The sequence below is a fragment of the Garra rufa genome, chromosome 5 (genome assembly GCF_049309525.1).
Source record: "Garra rufa chromosome 5, GarRuf1.0, whole genome shotgun sequence".
In the NCBI taxonomy this organism is placed as follows: domain Eukaryota; kingdom Metazoa; phylum Chordata; class Actinopteri; order Cypriniformes; family Cyprinidae; genus Garra; species Garra rufa.
The window spans coordinates 28,946,162-28,964,714 of NC_133365.1; the positions used below are offsets into that span (position 1 = coordinate 28,946,162).

At 37.3% G+C, this 18,553-nt stretch overlaps 1 protein-coding gene across 1 annotated transcript in view; it reads left to right on the forward strand.

Moving 5' to 3' along the window:
• Nucleotides 1–11,906, forward strand: part of efnb1 (ephrin-B1) — a 40,667-nt gene extending 28,761 nt beyond the window's left edge. Inside the window, exons 3-5 of the mRNA XM_073839660.1 lie at nt 7,011–7,103; nt 7,512–7,667; nt 9,888–11,906. Coding sequence (XP_073695761.1) covers nt 7,011–7,103; nt 7,512–7,667; nt 9,888–10,273 — 635 coding nt within the window. The 3' untranslated portion in view covers nt 10,274–11,906. The remainder of the gene's footprint in view (nt 1–7,010; nt 7,104–7,511; nt 7,668–9,887) is intronic.
• The last annotated feature ends 6,647 nt before the right edge of the window (nt 11,907–18,553 follow it).

Consider the following 18,553-nt stretch of genomic DNA (forward strand, 5'->3'; position numbering starts at 1 on the left):
AATATAGTCATAAAAGAGAATGAAGTAAAGAAAGATAGTAGAAATATAGAAAAGAAAGAAAGAGAAGGAAGAAACTGGAGAAGAAAGGAAGAATGGAGGAAGGAAAAAAAGAAAAAATAGCCATAAAAGAGAAGTAAAAAAAGAAAGAAAGGAAGAAAGAAAGAAAGAAAGGAAAAAAAGAAAAGGAAGGAAGGAACAAACGAACAGGAGAAGAAAGAAAGAAAGAAAAAGAAATTATAGCCATAAAAGAGAAGTAAAAAAGAAAGAAAGAAACTATAACAGGAAAAAAACGTAAAGAACAAAGGGCATGAAAAAACAAAGAAACAAGAAAACCAATAAATGCCAAGTAAGAAGAAAGAATGGAAAAAAAAATGAATAAATAGAAAGAAGGAATCAAACAAACAAAAACAAAAAGGAAGAAAAGAAAAAAAGAAACAAACTGCAAGAAAAGAGTGAGTGGTTACATGATAGAAGTGTTGAATTCCATCAGTCCAGTGATCCATGGAGAGAGAGAGAGAGAGAGAGAGAGAAGAACAGCAGGCCGAGCCTCCTCTTGTTTCATTCCTCCCTTCGTCAAACCTCATGAGTGTGTTGGTTCATTTTGAAGGATTTTCTACTGGAACAATATAAGCTTTGTTGAAGATAACAAACAATCACTGCTAAAACACACACACCATTAGGACAAACACACTCACTCTAAACCTGTTGGCAGAGAAGACTAATTTAAGTTTTTGGTATTCACGCTAAGTTCTTCCGTCTGTACTTGGATGTAGAATTACCGGAAAGTCGGTGAGGCTGGATGGTTATTGCATTTTAATTTTCTTCCACAACACACACACACACACACACACACACACACACACACACACACACACACACACACACACACACACACACATTGAGCTGCTTGTCCTGCGGATTTAAAGGTCGGCCGTTATGCGACTGCTGGACCAGTGCAGTGATCTGATTGGATGAGCTTCTGGGAGCAAAAGAAGATCTAATCTAGCTGTGTCTGATCTGATGAGTTGTGTACGTGTGTGTGTGTGTGTGTGTGTGTGCGTGTGTGCGTGTGTGAGTAAGCGAGTGTGTGTTAGAGTGACCTGTCATTGGCTCTCTGTGTCATGTCGACTGCATTAGAATGAACACTGACCCAAATCTCAGACAAACACACATGCTCACCCACTAAAAGCCTTAAAACCTTTAGCAGCTCCATTATACGTCGTTTGTCTGTCTCCCACAAAGCAGTTTTTCAGATCTTTCTGCGACTACAGCGGTCTTTTCCCTGAAGGCTCAGACCGGAGCTGTTGGCTACTGTGGCTAACTCACTCAGCGAAGCGGCTTTTCCGTCTGCTCTTTGTTTCAGTTACTCATCAGTCAGAGACTCAAGGGAAACAGCACTGGGCTCTGCCGGCTGAGACGTAAAATGTTACAGTTGTCAAAAATATTCATTTCGAAAGTCTGACTCAGCTGTGGTTGTGAACATTTGAAGTGTGTTCATTGAGGTTTGGATTCTCTCATTCTTGGAGATGTGATGGGAGAAATCCAGCTCAATCAAGGCCTGTCATGTTGATTTAACAGCTGCATGATCACACGCGAAAAGATGGTACAAAAACCCCAGCCATGCAGCTGAATATTCAACGAAACCAAACTATTCTTCCGTCCTTGATTTTAGAATATTTAATATTTGGGGGGAAAGGAATGTTTATAGTATGACCATAATTCCCCAAGTCTCTCGAGCTACTGTATTAAATAAAATTTTCTGCGATTTTCATATGTTGACTAGAAGAGACTAGAATAAGGAATTTTCATAGTATGACTATGATGTTCCGAATATTATTAGTAGTAGTATTATTATTTGTAGTTTTTGTTATTTTTTTAAGAGACTAGAAGGAATTTTCATTATTTATTTATTTATAGAAAATACAGGAAGGAAAGAAACTAACACACAAAGAAACAGGAAATAAAAAAGAAATATAGCCATAAAAGAGAAGGAAGTAAAGAAATAAAAAGAAAAGAGGAAAACAAAGAAATACTAAGACAGAAACATAATGAAGGAAGAATGAAATAAAGAAAGAAAGAAGCAGGAAGGATGGAAGGAACCTCAAAAAAATAAAGAAATTGCCATATAGAGAAGAAAGAAAGAAAAGGAAGGAAAAGAAGAAAGCCATATAGAAAAGATAGGAAGAAAGAAAGAAATACAGCCATATAGAGAAGAAAGAAAGAAAGGAAAAAAGAAAGAAAGAAAGAAAAGAAGGAAAAAAGAAAGAAAAATAGCCATATAGAGAAAAAGGAAAGAAAAATAGCCATATAGAGAAAAAGGAAAGAAATATAGCCATATAGAGAAGAAAAAAAATATATATAGCCATATAGAAAAAGAAGAAAGAAAGAACGATAGCCATATAGAAACGAAAGAATATAGCCATATAGAGAATAAAGAGGAAAGAAATATAGCCATATAGAGAAAAAAGTAAGAAAAAGAAGAAAGAAAAAAAGAAAGAAAAGAAATATAGCCATATAAAGAAGAAAGAAAAAGAAAAAAAGAATAAATGCGACTAGAAGAAATGATCAGTATTTATTTAGTTATTTTTATTAATGTATTTTTATTATTTATTTACATTAGCGTATTCAGTTTCTTTTAATTTTTGCTGTTGTTTGTTACTGGTTTTATCTGCCTTATTCTATTAATATTGTAAGTTTTAATGTTTATTAATATGTATTTCTTTTAGAATTTTTGTGTGCAATTTTCTGTAATGCCTTTGAATCACTTTTGCATTTTAGCTTTGAAAAGTGCTAAACAAACTGTTATTAAAAAATAACACTAATGCTAATACTAGCTGTCAGAACAGAGTAGCTTAAAGCCATTACATATTTTGCATCATTAAATTTCATTATTTGCACAAGGAAATCACTTAAAATGGCCATTTAATCAGACTTATATTTATATATCACTATACATTTGTCTATCACTCTCACTGCAAAGCTGTGAGCTGGAAATACTATAATAATACTGTGTTTTTGTTTAGTTTTTCTACTTCAGGGATTGTGTGTGTGTTTGATAAAACATGAGGCAGGCATGAGATGGCTCCATAGTGGCAAAAGAATGAGTACAGCTACAAACAAATGCTGATACACACACACACACACAAACAAAAAGCACACCCACACTATATGTCAGTCAATAAGAGATGCTAACTGGGGCGACACTATATTTATTGTGACAAGACTGAATATTTCATTCTTTGTCTCTCTTACCCTCACACACACACAAACACAGAGGCAGATGGTAAATCCCCAGCCCCTTCACATTTTTTCTAATGTGTGTTTACACCTTGTTTTAAATCTAAATCATGTTAATCTCCCAGCGTGGCCCTTGGGGATTTGTGTATCTGTGTGTTTACAGTATATTCTTTGTATAAATACCTGCTTTGTTCTCTGTAATGATTTTGCTCTTCTTAAAATTCAGTCTGACAAGAAATGAATCGTCTAATTCCATCCATGCAGCAAATTTACTTTTTTTGGTGCGCGGGGCAGGAAACTATTAAGACCAAACTGTTCTGACCAGCTAAAATCCAGCAGTGATGTAGTGACAACAGAATGTGGCCGCAAAAATGCTTCATAGCAAATCCATCCTATTGCTAACAGTACACAGGGTGGGATTACCCTGCCTGTCTGGAATGTGTGTTGTGTTTTAGCCTGGAGTGAGTGAGTGAGTAAGTGAGTGTGTGCTGGAGTCAGGATGGGCTCTGTGTGTGTGTGTGTGTGTGTGTGTGTGTGTGTGTGTGTGTGTGTGTGTGTGTGTGTGTGTGTGTGTGTGTGTGTGTGTGTGTAGAGCAGCACCGTGTGATGCTATTCCGTGGTTGGCACGGTGACAGGTTGGCATGGCGCTACCGTAAGGAGACTGGCACTCTGCCTACTGCCATACATCTCAATCTGCATGACATCATAGCAGCTCCTAGCAACCACACACATCACCCCTCCCCCATACACGCCCACAAAGGGCCATTCACAAGCACGGTGCCCTGGCCTTTCTCCCTCACTGGAGTCTCTCGCCGCTCTTTCTGAGCACAGATCCATATTGCCGCTATAAAGTTTCATAAAGCCAATACTGGTCAAAGCAGTGATATCTAGAAGAAAGAAAAGACTTTCCTTTTCAAGTGATAGTGCAAACTTGAAACAGAAGGGAAAACCAGTATTGTATTTTTGCTGGGCTCCAGACAAAAAAAATAACAAGGGAGCCAATTATTTTTGGGAATATTTAAATATTTAAGAGCCAAATCATTTTTTAGCTGCCAAATTACAGAATCTGTCATATTGATGCTTGCACTGAAGTGATCCTTCCGTATAAATGCCACCCTGTTTCTGAAAGGACACCCAAAAATGAAAATTCTGTCATTAATTACTCACCCTCATGTAGTTACAAACCCATAAGACCTTTATTCTATAATCTTCGGAACATAGATTAAGATATTTCTTAATGAAATCCGAGAGCTTTCTGACTCTCCATAGACAGCAACACAACTACCACGTTCAAGGCCTAGAAAGGTAGTTAAAATAGTTAAAACAGCTGAGTGAACGCGCTGTGAAGACTGACATGGAAGAGAAGAATTTTTTTTTTCTTTGCGCACAAAAAGTATTCTCATAGCTTCAAAATTAAGGTTGAAGCACTGATGTCACATGGACTTTTTTAACAACGTCCTTACTACCTCGGATTACATAAAAAAGATAAATTTGTGTTCCGAAGATGAAAAAAGGTCTTACAGTCTTATTAAATGACAGAATTTTCATTTTTTGGGTGAACTATCCCTTTAAGAATAGCTGTGCCTATTTTAATAAAAAAATATTGTTAAACATTGCGTTGATAATGGTTTAAACATCTACAAAACTCAACGGTTAATGGTTCATTTCAAATCAGACATAACTGAAAATGATTCTCAGTTTAGTAAGGAAGTCAGTTGCAATATCTGTAATGAATCTGAACGACACACTCAGAACCAGTGATTCTGATTCAGAAGCGATTCTTACTCACAAGCAAGTTTAAGATCTGTTATCACTTAGTCATTAAAACAAACCAGTTTATTAGAAATTTGTTTGCAGAATGGATATCAGATGTGTTTTTGTAATTTTTGACTGATACAAATTATATTTAATATTGTCATTTGTTTCTCGTTTCATGTTCGACTATTTTAGTTGCATTCTTGAGACTGACAGTGTGAACCTGGACCACAAAACCAGTCATAAGGTTCAAATTTGAAATTGAGATTTATACATTATCTGAAAGCTAAATAAATAAGCTTTTCATTGATGTATGGTTTGTTAGGTTATGGCGATATTTGAAAATCTGGAATCTGAGAGTGCCAAAAAATTGAGAAAATCGCCTTTAAAGTTGTCCAAACAAAGTTCTTAACAATACATATTACCAATCAAAAATTCAGTCTTGATATATTTACGGTAGGAAATTTACAAAATATCTTTATGGAACATGATCTTTATTTAATATCCTGATGATTTTTGGCATAAAAGAAAAATGGATCATTTTGATCTATACAGTGCATTGTTGGCTTTTGCTACAAATATACCCGTGCTACTTATGACTGGTCACATATGCTGTTTTTCATTTGAATTAAACTCTTTTAAATGCATCATGTTATTTGAACAAGTACATAAAACAAGTACTCACAGTGCGCTACACCTCACATGTGTGCGAACACTATGTACACTACTGCTACAAAATGTATTAGTGTACGAAATGGGATGACTTTGATTAAATTTTGCGAGAAAACAGAAACGACTTCTAATATAAGGCTATGTTTAAATGACAATGATGTAGTCAAAAACGTAAATGTTTTTTCCCTTGCATTTTAAAAAATTTTCACGTATACACGACGATCCACATTTACACATATCCGTGAAAACTGCCAAAAACCCTGTATTATGCAAAATTATGCATTTTTAGTTCCCGAAATGCTGCTGTTGTGTAAACGAATAGGAAAAACGCATAAAAAGTTTCCAGTTTTTGGCTGAAAACGTTGTCGTGTAAATGGCCCCTCAAATGACTTTGTGTTTATTTGACAGTTCAGGAAAAAATGTCAAATTAAAGTGTCAAATCGACTGAGGACTCCTAGTCTGTGTGAAGGCTGTGAACGTGTGTGTTTTCGTGAATAAGCATATTTTCTTATCTTACCTGTTCTATAGTTCCTCATTAGTGCTTCCACATACACACATGCACTCTCAGCACTTCTCACTCACACCTCTTAATGAGCACGAACTAATGGAAACTAATAATGTGTATGTGTGTGCGTGCGTGAAGTTGTGCGAGTGTAATTGGGGGTTAAATTGAATGAAGGTGGATCACCTGCTGTGACAATATCGGTTTATTTAACTACATAATGGGAGTGTGTTTGTGTGTTTTGTATATGTATGTGTGCCCTACTCACTTTCTCACACTTATGTCTTTCTCAAACACACAGCAGAGATGCAACGTGGCATATTTTTAGGTCTGTCCATGTCTACGATCTCTCAAACTCACAGGGATCATTCTGTAGGAAACATTGAGGCTTCTGGGCCTACGCGAGAAAATTCATACACATGGCTTTTCTTACTGCACGGCCGTGTGTGTGTGTGTGAGTGCGTGCGTGTGTGTTTGTGCATTCCCATGGGATCAGATTACTATCATAGAGACTAGTAACAGGAGAATACACTGGAGCTTTTTTCATCTTGTCCATATTCTGAGACACACACACAAACGTTAGTTTGTTTTTGGATGTTTCTAAGGTAATATTAGGTTGCAATGTCTGATTTAAGGGCTAAATGAGCATTTCCTTAGCCAAAGACTTTGTGTATACGTGTTTGCATGTGCTTGTGTTTTGCGTGTGTGATTTATAGAGGTAAATTAGGGTTTCCTTTTCCTGCCTTGGTTTGCAGCAAGAAGTCCAATCAAAAGTCCTATAAATCTAAACCTAATTCACCATGACAATCACAAAACCCCTCTCTTTTTCTCTCTCTCTCTCCAGCAACTTCTAATGGAACACAGGAGGGGTTGGAAAACAGAGAAGGTGGGGTTTGTAGCACGAGATCCATGAAGATCATCATGAAAGTGGGCCAAGGTGAGTCACACACACACACACACACACACACACACACACACACACACACACACACACACACACACCTTCCTTATCTTCAGCATGTCCAAAGGTAAAGTCATTTAAACCCCATTTGGTGGATGATTAAGTCAGCTGACTCATTAACCGCCAATTAGAGTGTAGTTAAACATTATCCAAGTTAGCAATACTTCATACCATCCACACAGTTCTTCATACACATTCACATGGAAAACAGTTTCTGCCCTTAGATTTTGTACTCTGACTCATAAGCAGAAACAGGAAGTTAGACATAAAAGGATCCTGACTCCAAAATCTAAACGAATACATTCAAACATATGCTGTACTGAAATTGATTTCCTTAAAAGTTTTTTGTTCCTAATTTGTTATGTGTGTGATTGTATGTTTCAGATCCAAATGCACCAGATCCAGATTTACCGGACCTCCCAGACCAGGACCGGGACAATGAGATCAAGGACCCCACAACCAGCCCTTCCCGCAAGATAGACCGCGATCGAGACCGAGGCAGAGACACAGATGGGAACGGATCCATAATGCCCGGCAAAGGTGAGGAAACGCATCTGTGTTTACACCAGCTGGTTTGGGATGAAGATGACGGTGTTTTCCTGTAAATGACATTGGATGTTCAGAGGACAAACTGATCAGAGTTCAGCAGTCGAGATCTACCACTAAGAAAGCCAGCATATGAAATGCAGCAATGCAGAGCTACTGCCTCCCTCAGGCAGCTGCATGTGTGCAAGAGAGAGACAGGAGTTAATGTAGCATGTCTTTATCACGTCCTAGCAGCCATTAACCTACGGGAGGTCTAAACTTCATTAGGAGAGAAAGAAAGAGAGAAACAGAGAGACAGAATCATTAGGAAAGAACAGAGCGACTCACGCTGCATCTCTGCAGCGATCACACTGCACAGATTCTTGAGGTCAGATTCTGCTGCTCTGAGAGGACACATTAGACTCTGATGTTAGCTGCTATTGCATCTTCTCAAAATCGGCTAGTCGCCGGGTTATATGAATGACTAGTTGACTAATTGGTATAATTAAGCTAGGTTCAGAACCACCTGAATCCATTTGGACATTCTTCAGGTATTTAGTCTGCTTAAACCCAGCTACTTTCTTATAATCTACCTCAAGCTAACAGTCAGATCTGCCCCCATCCCATCAACAATTGATAGATAGAACCAAGTCCCCGCTTTATATTCTTTTCTTTTTTGATGTATTTATGTGGATGTGTTACAATATTTTCATTGTGACTATTTTAACTCAAAAAAATTAAAATTCTGTCATTAATTACTTGCCCTCATGTCGTTCCAAACCCATAAGAACTTTGTTAATCTTCAGAACACAAATTAATCCATTCATTAATTTTTTATTAAATCTGAGAGCTTTCTGACCCTGCACATACAGCAACAAAACTGCCACGTTCAAGGCCCAGAATGGTAAAGACATTGTTAAAATAGTCAATGTGACATTATAGTACATGTGATTATAAAAAGAAAAAAACAACACATTTAAGAATTTCTTCTCTTCCATGTCAGTTTTTGACGCACATTCATAAGAACAACAGATGTCACATGGGCTATTTTAACAATGTTCTTACTACCTTTCTTGGACTTGAACATGTCAGTTGCATTGCTGTCTATGCAGGGTCAGAAAGCTCATCAAAAATATCTTAATTTGTGTTCTGAAGATGAACGAAGGTCTTAGAGGTTTGGAACGGCATGAGGGTGAGTAATTAATGACAGAATTTAGATTTTTGTGTGAACTATCCCTTTAAGACAGACTGTCTTGAAACACTTGTGAAGGGACACACAACACAAAAATGCTACGCTGCTTTAAAACAATACATTTAAAGTTGTATCTTTTTTAGTGTTTTACCATGCAAGCTGTCAAGCTTGCTAAAGCACTAATATTGAAACGCATGTATCAGAAGTAAAATTTTGAAATGCAAACTACACCACCTTTGCAAAGTTTAGGGTCAGTAATATTTCTTTTTCAAAACTATTTCCACAAAAATATTAAGCAGCACAACTGTTTTCAACATTGATAATTGCAAGAAATGGTTCTTGAGAACCACATCAGTATTTTAGCATGATTTCTGAAGGATCACGTGACACTAAAAACTGGCTGCTGAAAATTCAGTTGTGCCATCACAGGAATAACATTTAACATTTAAATGCAGCTTTGAAGAGGCTTCTTTCAAAAACAAAAAAACTTTCCGACCAGTAATGTAGATAGTTAGCCTTACTCATCAGCTATTGGATGACTAGTGGACTATCGCGACCCATCCTGACTGTTAAACCACAAATGCCAATTTTCCCATTGAAATACACAGTTATATATTTCATTGCAAACATTGCTGACAGTATTGTTCACTGTTGGACTACCGTTTGAAAGGATTATTTCAATCTGGGTGTGTGTTGTTTAGTTTCATACTGCCGTTAAATATAATTGACAACAAGGATTTTATTGTCAAGCAAAAAATGTGTATTCATAATGCCCATTTAGCTGCAGGAGTCATGGGTAGCTGTTTCAGCTGGCAGCGCAACAATAAACACAGCAACAGTTTTATTTACTTTAAAAGTAGCTCAGTGCCAATGCTAACAAACTCAGAGATTTGTTTCCACAGCCATCGTCGGTTATCTTTGCCTCAGACAACAGAGAGCAACTCTAAACACTAATAATGCGAGCGTGTGAACGTCATTCTTATTGATGAAAGTGGAAAAACAAGTGTGCGTCGCTCATAACGTCATTATTGTTTGTCTTTCAGACACGAGAAACCAGGATAACAGTCCCGGTTCGGTGGAAGGGATTTTCGGCTCCAAACCGGCTCTCTTCGCCGCCATCGGAGCCGGCTGTGTCATCTTCCTCCTCATCATCATCATCCTCATCGTCTTGCTTCTGAAGCTTCGCAAGAGAACCCGCAAGCACTCGCAGCCCAGGGGCGGGACTGCCCTGTCACTCAGCACTCTGGCCACACCCAAAGGAGCCGCCCAGGCCGGCTCAGAACCGAGTGACATCATCATCCCCCTGCGGACAACAGAGAATAACTACTGTCCACACTATGAAAAAGTGAGCGGAGACTATGGGCACCCCGTCTACATAGTGCAGGAAATGCCACCCCAGAGCCCCGCCAATATCTACTACAAAGTCTGAGAGAGCGAGAGCGAAGCTAGCGCAATAAGAACTCGTTTTTGTAAGGTATCCTGAATCTTTTTTTCATTACCTAACCCCGTCTGCTCCGTGTGCGAGAGGATAGAGAGGGAGAAGAGGAATGAAAAAGACTACGCGGATGATATTCCTCTCAGATTTCCCTCCCTCCGCCCCTTTTCCGAACACTACACTGTGTGTACGTGTGTGTGCCGGTCGCTCTCGATGTGTGTGAAACGGCAGAAAACCTCCCCAAATTGCGTGGCACTCAGGCACGGACTTCACTGCTGAAGAACAGCCGACAACCAATCACAGAGTGACATCACAAAGCAGGAAGCTCTCATTTGTGTGTGTTTTTTGTACCGTTACGACTCTTTGCTTAGTTTTTTGTCTCCTTTTCATCTCTCAGTCCATCACAGTGTTTTGTTTTCATCAGTATCAACCCGATTCTCGCAGCTTTCACAGTGTGTCACTCAAAGAAAATGTCTTAAACACTGTTACGAATGCCGCTCTCTTCCTCACACACTCAATATGTCCTCTCATTTCCTCGCGTCTCTCCAGACACTCATTCATTTTACATGCTGTAGAGGCAATTGAACAAAAACACACACTCGCACTCAAACACACTTTGGTGTTCACGGGTCAGTAACAAACAGCTTCTCGGTGGAAAAGCGAGTGAGTGAAATAGGGAACTTAATATGTAAACACCAGTGTCAGACCTTCCACAACTCCCAGTCTGCTTTTTGTTCATTTGAGAATCGTTTCAGTTCAAATTCTCTCTCCTCTCAGCCGAACACAAGTAGTTATTTGCTATCTGTTGTCAGTGATGCGTGAAGTGCTGAATAATATTTGTATCTTCTCCATATTTTTTTTTATCGTATTCTATCTCCCAAAGGTTTGTAGGTCAAAAACATCTTTAGGGATTTGCCTCTACACCATGAGCCTATGACCTCTTTTCAGTCACAAAAACATGCTAACTCGTATCTTTGCATAATTTAGTCTTTTTTTTTTTGTCTGTTTGGATGTAGACATGGACTCTAGCAGTATGTGGAGTCCCATGCAGAAGCCAAAAATCCATCGACATACAGAACACGTGAAATTATGCCTTCACCTCTCCCTCCTCTCAAATATGCACATAAATTATCCCTGTTTGCATACAAACGCACACAGAAGAAGAAAAAAAAATCAACCACAAATCAGAGAATCAAAACAAGCTCACCATATCATCCTGGAAAATCTAGTGCTAGATCTATTTTTATATGGACTGCACGCGAAACAGCAAACAGTGGCGGCAGGTGTGTTTACGCCTATGCTAATTTAAAATTAGCAGCATTTGCATCTGGCCTCCGGCGCAGCCAATCAGAGGAAGCCCGATATTTCTCTGTAGCTTTCTCGTAAAATAGATTTTTAAAATAATATTTCGATTAGGGTTGTTTTTCGTTGTCGTTTCTTCTTAATTTAGTTTCTAAGGCCCGAGATTATGTAAATAATGTATGTTGGGAAAAAATGTTGAATATAAAGTTCCATTTTATTAGAGACCCTGTTAATGAAAATATAATTAGGATTTTTGAAAATGCAAAAGCTTTTGTAAATAGTCTTTTTTGGAAAAAGACATTTTGTAAGTAAAACGTTTCCTGTCTCATGGTTTCTCTTTTCATTTTATTTCACTTTTACTTTTTTTTTTTTTTTTTACTTTCAGTTGGTTTTTTGATTAAGGAGACTTAGAAGTCCCTGTACAACGGGTTTTAAAAGGTCAGCCTAAAGCAGCAAAAAGACATACAAGTCCCTTCACATAGACACACGCTGACACACACTTCATCCTCTTTATTTCACAAGGGGATGGTGGTATTTTTGTTTTGTTTTGTTTTATTTTTACAAATGCTGTGATGGAACCAGGTCAAATATTCCATGACATGGTTCATGGAGGAGGAAAAGAGGAGAGAGAGAGAGTTATTACTCAAGAAATGCCTAAATACACACACTCACTCACTCTTACTGACTGACCCACCAGTCATTCTTATAGCACACAATATACATACATACAAATACATATATATATATATATATATATATATAAACACCAACAGATACAGGGCAAGCACCAGCAAACTACTCTAACAAAACTAAACCAGCAACAGCTTGTGCAACTAAACTGAATATTTATGTGTTTGTCTGGAGCTGTTTACAGCAAGTCTTTAGGATTGACATTAGAAGAGCACTTTTTAAAATGATGGCTTTGTTTTTACCCATAGAAAAATGCACATTGGTGCACTGACCGCATCAGTCAGCTTATTCAAGTGGATCAGTCGTGGTACACACTGCAGCAAAATCATTTTCTTACAGTTATTTTGTCGTTTTCCAGTACACATATCCAAACATCTCTTTAGTTTTTTGGTGAGGTTTATGATTAAAAAATTATTACTGGATTTTTTCCCCGCAGTGCATTAAAAACGTTGACCCCAATTTTGCCATAAACAGTGGTTTTCTCTGTATGCGATTTAACAGCAAAAGCTGTGAATAGTTTGTGTAGTTTTATGGATCAGCACTGCTGTAGTGGGATCTCATTCAGTGACTGACTGTGTTTTGCTGCAGGCTTTTTACAGCTTAGCTTACAGATTTGGTTCGCGGCACTCTTAACAGCTGTAAGGCATACGCTTCCTTTGACGTTTGTCTGTACCATAACAATAAGTTAAAAAAAAACAGTCAGCCATCTTGTTTATCAGATTAGACTTGAGGCTTTGATTCTTTTCTAATGCTGCGGTCAGACACCTGTGATGTTGTGTGGATCTTACTAACATCTGTTAATAACATTTCTCTCGGTGACTTATTTGTCGGGAACTTACTTAAAACCCAAAGCATTCACGCAAACAGACGCACACACTTACACTCGCTCATACACACACTCCCCTTCAGGCAAAGAGAGAGATTGGTGGTGACTTTTGACCCTGTAAGGATTATCACAATATTAGGAGAGAGACAAATCTAATGAGAAACCCTTTTCCCTGGCCTAGATCCATCCCATCACACACAGTTCATCCACTCGTTCACAAAATTTACTTGTTCATAGAGCGGGTCAGTGCAGTGCTGAGGGCTTAGGCCAACCGCGACTCCCACAAAAAATGTTCACAAAAAAGCTTGTGCTGCACAATGTTTCCTCCTGCTGTTGCTGATTTTTTTTTATTATTATTATTCAGTGAACTACATTATTATTGTTATAATTTTCTTTTACTAAGATTTTGTTGCAGATTTCAGTATTATTGATTTAAGTTTTGATGTATGTGTTGGCAGTGCTGATGCCCCTGTGGCGACAGCGTTTTTTTTTTTTTTTTTTTTTGGTAGAATTCACACAGTGTCCTCAGAGTTCCCCGATATATGACACTAAAGCCAAGTCTCAGCCCTCAGAAAGCGTTTTAAAAGGATAAATAAAGTTTTTTCCTATGGAAGCTGCTCGCCTCTTGTGTTTCTGATTGTCTGTGTGAAAGACGCAATGAGAGAGGATGAATGGATTTCAAGTGTTCACATGTATGTTTGCAGCAGACACTTTCTGTCTAATGTAGTCATGCTACATGTCAGTTTTTCTGTCTTGAATACACACAAAACACAAACCATGCTGCTGTTTCAAACACAACAAGCTGTCTCAGCGAGTGGCGCTCTCTCTGTGTCACAAATATTTCATAATGCCTCTGGGTATCTGTCCCCGGCCACTCAAGACTCGCTCACAAACACTCTTGTTTGACTTCAGCACATTAAAGTTTCAGTGAGTCTATAGTCAGTCAGTGGTTGGAGTGCAGAAAGCATTCTGTCTCATGTCTATTGGCATTTGTGAAAAATGTCTGTCATCTGTTGTCTGCTATTTTGATCTGGGTTAGCATTATGCTATATATAAAAAAAAAAGGTTTAAACCATTTTTTAAACTCAGATTTATCACGCAATTTCATTATTTGTTTGACCAAATACTACACTAAACCCTCACAAAAACCTAACTTAGAGCCCTATGAAATACGTTTTATTTTTTCCCAAATTACGTTAGAATTTTCTAGACTCTATTTTACTGGTTAAATTAAGAAGTATTAAACAAAAAGCATGTCTAATTAAATTACAACACAGAAATACTGTATTGCATAGTTAATTTTTTCTGGTAATTTTTCTGCTGAAGAGCAGGTGATATGTGTCCCTGGAATACAAAACCAGTCTTAAGTAGCATGGGTATATTTGTAGCAATAGCCAAAAATATGCCAAAAATCATTAGGATATTAGGATATAATTATGCCAAAAATCATTAGGATATTAGGATATAACATCATTAGGATATAATTATGCCAAAAATCATTAGGATATTAAGTAAAGATCATGTTCCATGAAGGTATTTTGTAAATTTCCTACCATAAATATATCAAAACCTAATTTTTGATTAGTAATATGCATTGCTAAGAACTTCATTTGGACAACTTTAAAGGCGATTTTCTCAATATTTAGATTTTTTTGCACCCTCAGATTCCAGATTTTCAAATAGTTGTATCTTGGCCAAATATTGTCCTATCCTAACAACCATAATCAACGGAAAGCTTATTTATTCAGCTTTCAGATAATGTATAAATCTCAATTTCGAAAAATTGACACTTATGACTGGTTTTGTGGTCCAAGGTCACATATGTTTTTTTTAAAGCGTCCTAATATTGTGTTGGAGTCCCCTACAACAGGTTCAAATGCATCTAAAATCAGAAAACATTGTAATTTTTTCAGAATATACACTTATAAATACAGTCATTTGTCCATTATTTAGAAACGGTTTGTTCAAACTGTTCAGCTTTGAGCGTAATGTCTGTAAACCCCTTTCATAAGCCTACTCTGCTCTGACTGGTTAGCTGGACAAGCCTGTTGTGACTGGCACAGAGAGGAGTACTTGAGCAAGTTAGCGAGCTCTACCATCTGTGTTGCCAAGTCCGAGGTTGTTTTTGATGTCCGTGGGTTGAAGCGACCCCAATACTGTCATATTTAGCCCCTCGAATGTGAATTTACCAGGGGAACCCGACAAAAAGCATGTATTTTACACACCGGAATGCGATTTTTAATGGGCTAGTTTTAAATAGCAGTTGGGCGGGTTTTGTTGTGAAACCTGGCAACCTTGATGCACCTTTACATAAAACAATAATATAGTGCTCCAGTCTGTTCTTAAAATAATGACATAAAAACATTTAGTTTAACACTTATGCAAGCAAATCGTGCCCACACCTAAAGTTTAGCTGCTAAACTGTAAACACATAACAAAACAATAATAGTGGATACATTAATTGAGTGTTAACGTGACTAACTCATGAAACAAAACAGTTTGTAAACCAAAATATGTCTAAGTTACATTCTTTATTATTAAACGAAGTAATTAGAACAACGTCAGTCTACATTAATCAACACATTATTAGGAAATAGTGGGTTCACAGTGAATTACCAGAACTATTTCAGTAAAACAGTAATATTGTGGTTTACCTGGAAACCCAATGCTGCACTAGGTATGCATCACATATTAGCACAAAAAAAAAAAAAAAAAAATAGATATTTTGAGCACTCACTTGAAAATGTAGACAACGTATCAATTGTACTTACAGGTTGTGGTTCAGAGATGCTTGTTAGTCTAAATAAAGAAGATCAGGGGCCTCATTTATAAAACTTTCTTACGCACTGATTTGATCTTAGAGTGTTCGTACGATCAAATCCACGTCAAAGTACAGATTTATAAAAACCGTCTTTGACGTGGAAAAGTACTTATCTCCACGTCAGATTCCAGCTTGGCGTACGACCGTTTCCTTGTGGTAATGCCTGGTATTGCAGATAGTTCAGCCTCAGTATAATTTGATTTCTTGCACTCCTTTTTTTCTTGCCATTGTCACAGAGTTTTTGCTATAGGAATGAGCTCATTTTATATGTTAATTAATTAAGCAGGGGCGTTTCGACGGCGGAACATTCAGCTGCACACAATTCCACGATCATTTGTGATTTATAACCGAATGACTGGCGAATGCATGGATTTCGTGGTACGTTCGTTTCTCTGAATCGCTCTTACGATCAAATCAGAAAAGTTCTTAGATAAAATCAAGGATGGTTTCTACGCAAGTCTTTATAAATGAGGCCCCAGAAGTCAAAGAAAAAGCCAAGATTGGAGAAGCAGGCCTCTGTAAAATGACAAGCACAGAACAAAAGCGTCAAATTCTATTGATGTGATATCATGGAAAGAAATTATTTTAACCACTGATTCTTCACATCATCATCTTTCAGCAATGAAAACAAAACAAACTTGCTTTCACAGCACAGAAAACAGCGTCTTCTCAACATGATGTAAACACTAACTAGCGGAAGTGTTTGTGAGCAGGTCAGACTGTTCGTATTTCACAGGCAGGTGACGTAGATCGGTAACAAGATTTAAAAATATGCCGACTCATTAAGGCGATTCTGAGTCGACTCTTTCTTTTGAAAGACAATATCTTAATGTATAATGCACTTTTTGATTAACAACTTTGTAGACTGTTTGCATTGAAGGATAGCTACCTTACAAACTGCAATAAATATATTTTTTTAAAACCCATGCCCTGCTCTTAAAATATTCCTTTAAATATTACTAAAATAATGTTTTAATAACAATTTTAATATTAGTTGTAGTACTATCATTACACAAAGTAATATTTCTGTCAGTTTCTTTAAGTTAAACCAAACCCAGCAAGCAATCGTCGTCATTTCACCGTCTGGGTTAACTATAAACCCGATATAGTCCGGCTATGCGTAACCCACTTCCAGCCCAAATAACCTTGAATTTGGTTGCATGCCATTTTTTTGGCAAAATAACTAGTTAGATGTATGATATTCCATCCTATAAGCAACATTTACAAGGTTTTATGGTTTATTTATTTTTATTTTTTTAATTGATGACTAGTCTAATATTGGGATATGTTTAGACGTCTATTAAATTTTCACTGACAGCCCAAATACAAACTTGTTTTAGCCTAGACGTCTGGGCTGTGTTTTCACGGCTAATAGACGTCTTTTAGACCAAAAATTGCTTGCTGGGAACCATTTTGATGGGTTTCTGCATCACAAGTGCAATGCTGTATCGGGTGAGCTACAGAGCAAGTTTACTACATCAAAAAAGCCATACATATGAGGGGAATATGTGCGTGAATGCAGCATATGGCTATTTTGACCACTGGGATGGGGTTGAGTAGTTCTTACAGATGTAATGATGATCATGACAAACTAGTTGAGCAAAAGAGACATAATTGTATTTAGGAATGACATACAATTTACTATATTCACTAATATATCACTAAAGTTTTGTGTGTGCGAGACAGAGACACAAGGAGAGACTTAGAGAGTATTAGGCAAGTCATGTGACAGGTGATCAATCTGCACAAGACTGATATTAGATTTACTGCCCACTCACCCCTGGTGCATTCTGGGTAAATGCCGTGGGCTCCGCAAGCTTCTATCTGCTACTATTACAGACCCCAGAGGGAGGGAGAGAGAGATTCTACAGAGGAGGGAGTTCAGCGGGTGAAGTTAGACATCAGTGCAAAGACTTGAAAACACAGAAAGAAACAGAAGGGAAGATATACGTAATTCTGTGAAAGATTGATTTTATTTTATCATCTGTTTGATGATGCAGAGCTAGATGGAAGAGAACAATCAAGCCTGAGATCTCGCGTCTCGTCAGTAATCCAATCAGACTCTAACACTGAACTGCTCCCTGCAGCTGCCATCAGATCACACTTGATTATTATCCTGAGAAATGTGTCCTCCTTTTTCCAGACACGCAAAGTTCCTGTATCCTCATAATTTCACATTTCAAAATGTTCAACAGCTTGTTAAAAAATAGGTTAGTTCAGTTGGTTAAACATGTGAAATGTTTTAAATGTAAATAAGCAGGCCTAACAGCAATTAGATATTATTTAAACTCTATAAATCAATATAAAATGTTATTATATGTAATATGTGTTTTTATTTTATGAAATAAACAATTGTATTCAGCATGGATTAATTCTATTGAGCAAAAGTGACATAGATTCCCATTTCAAGATGCTGTTTTTAATTCATTAAATAATCCAAGTTTCCACAAAAATATTAAGCTGCACAAATGTTTCTAACATAACAATAAATTAGAATGATTTCTGATCATGTGACACTGAAGACTGGAGTAATGCCTAATAAATATTCACAGGAATTAAATATTATACAATATTTTACAGTTATACAAACTTTAGTTCAAACCCTCAAAGGTAAACACACTATGTTGTGTTTTAT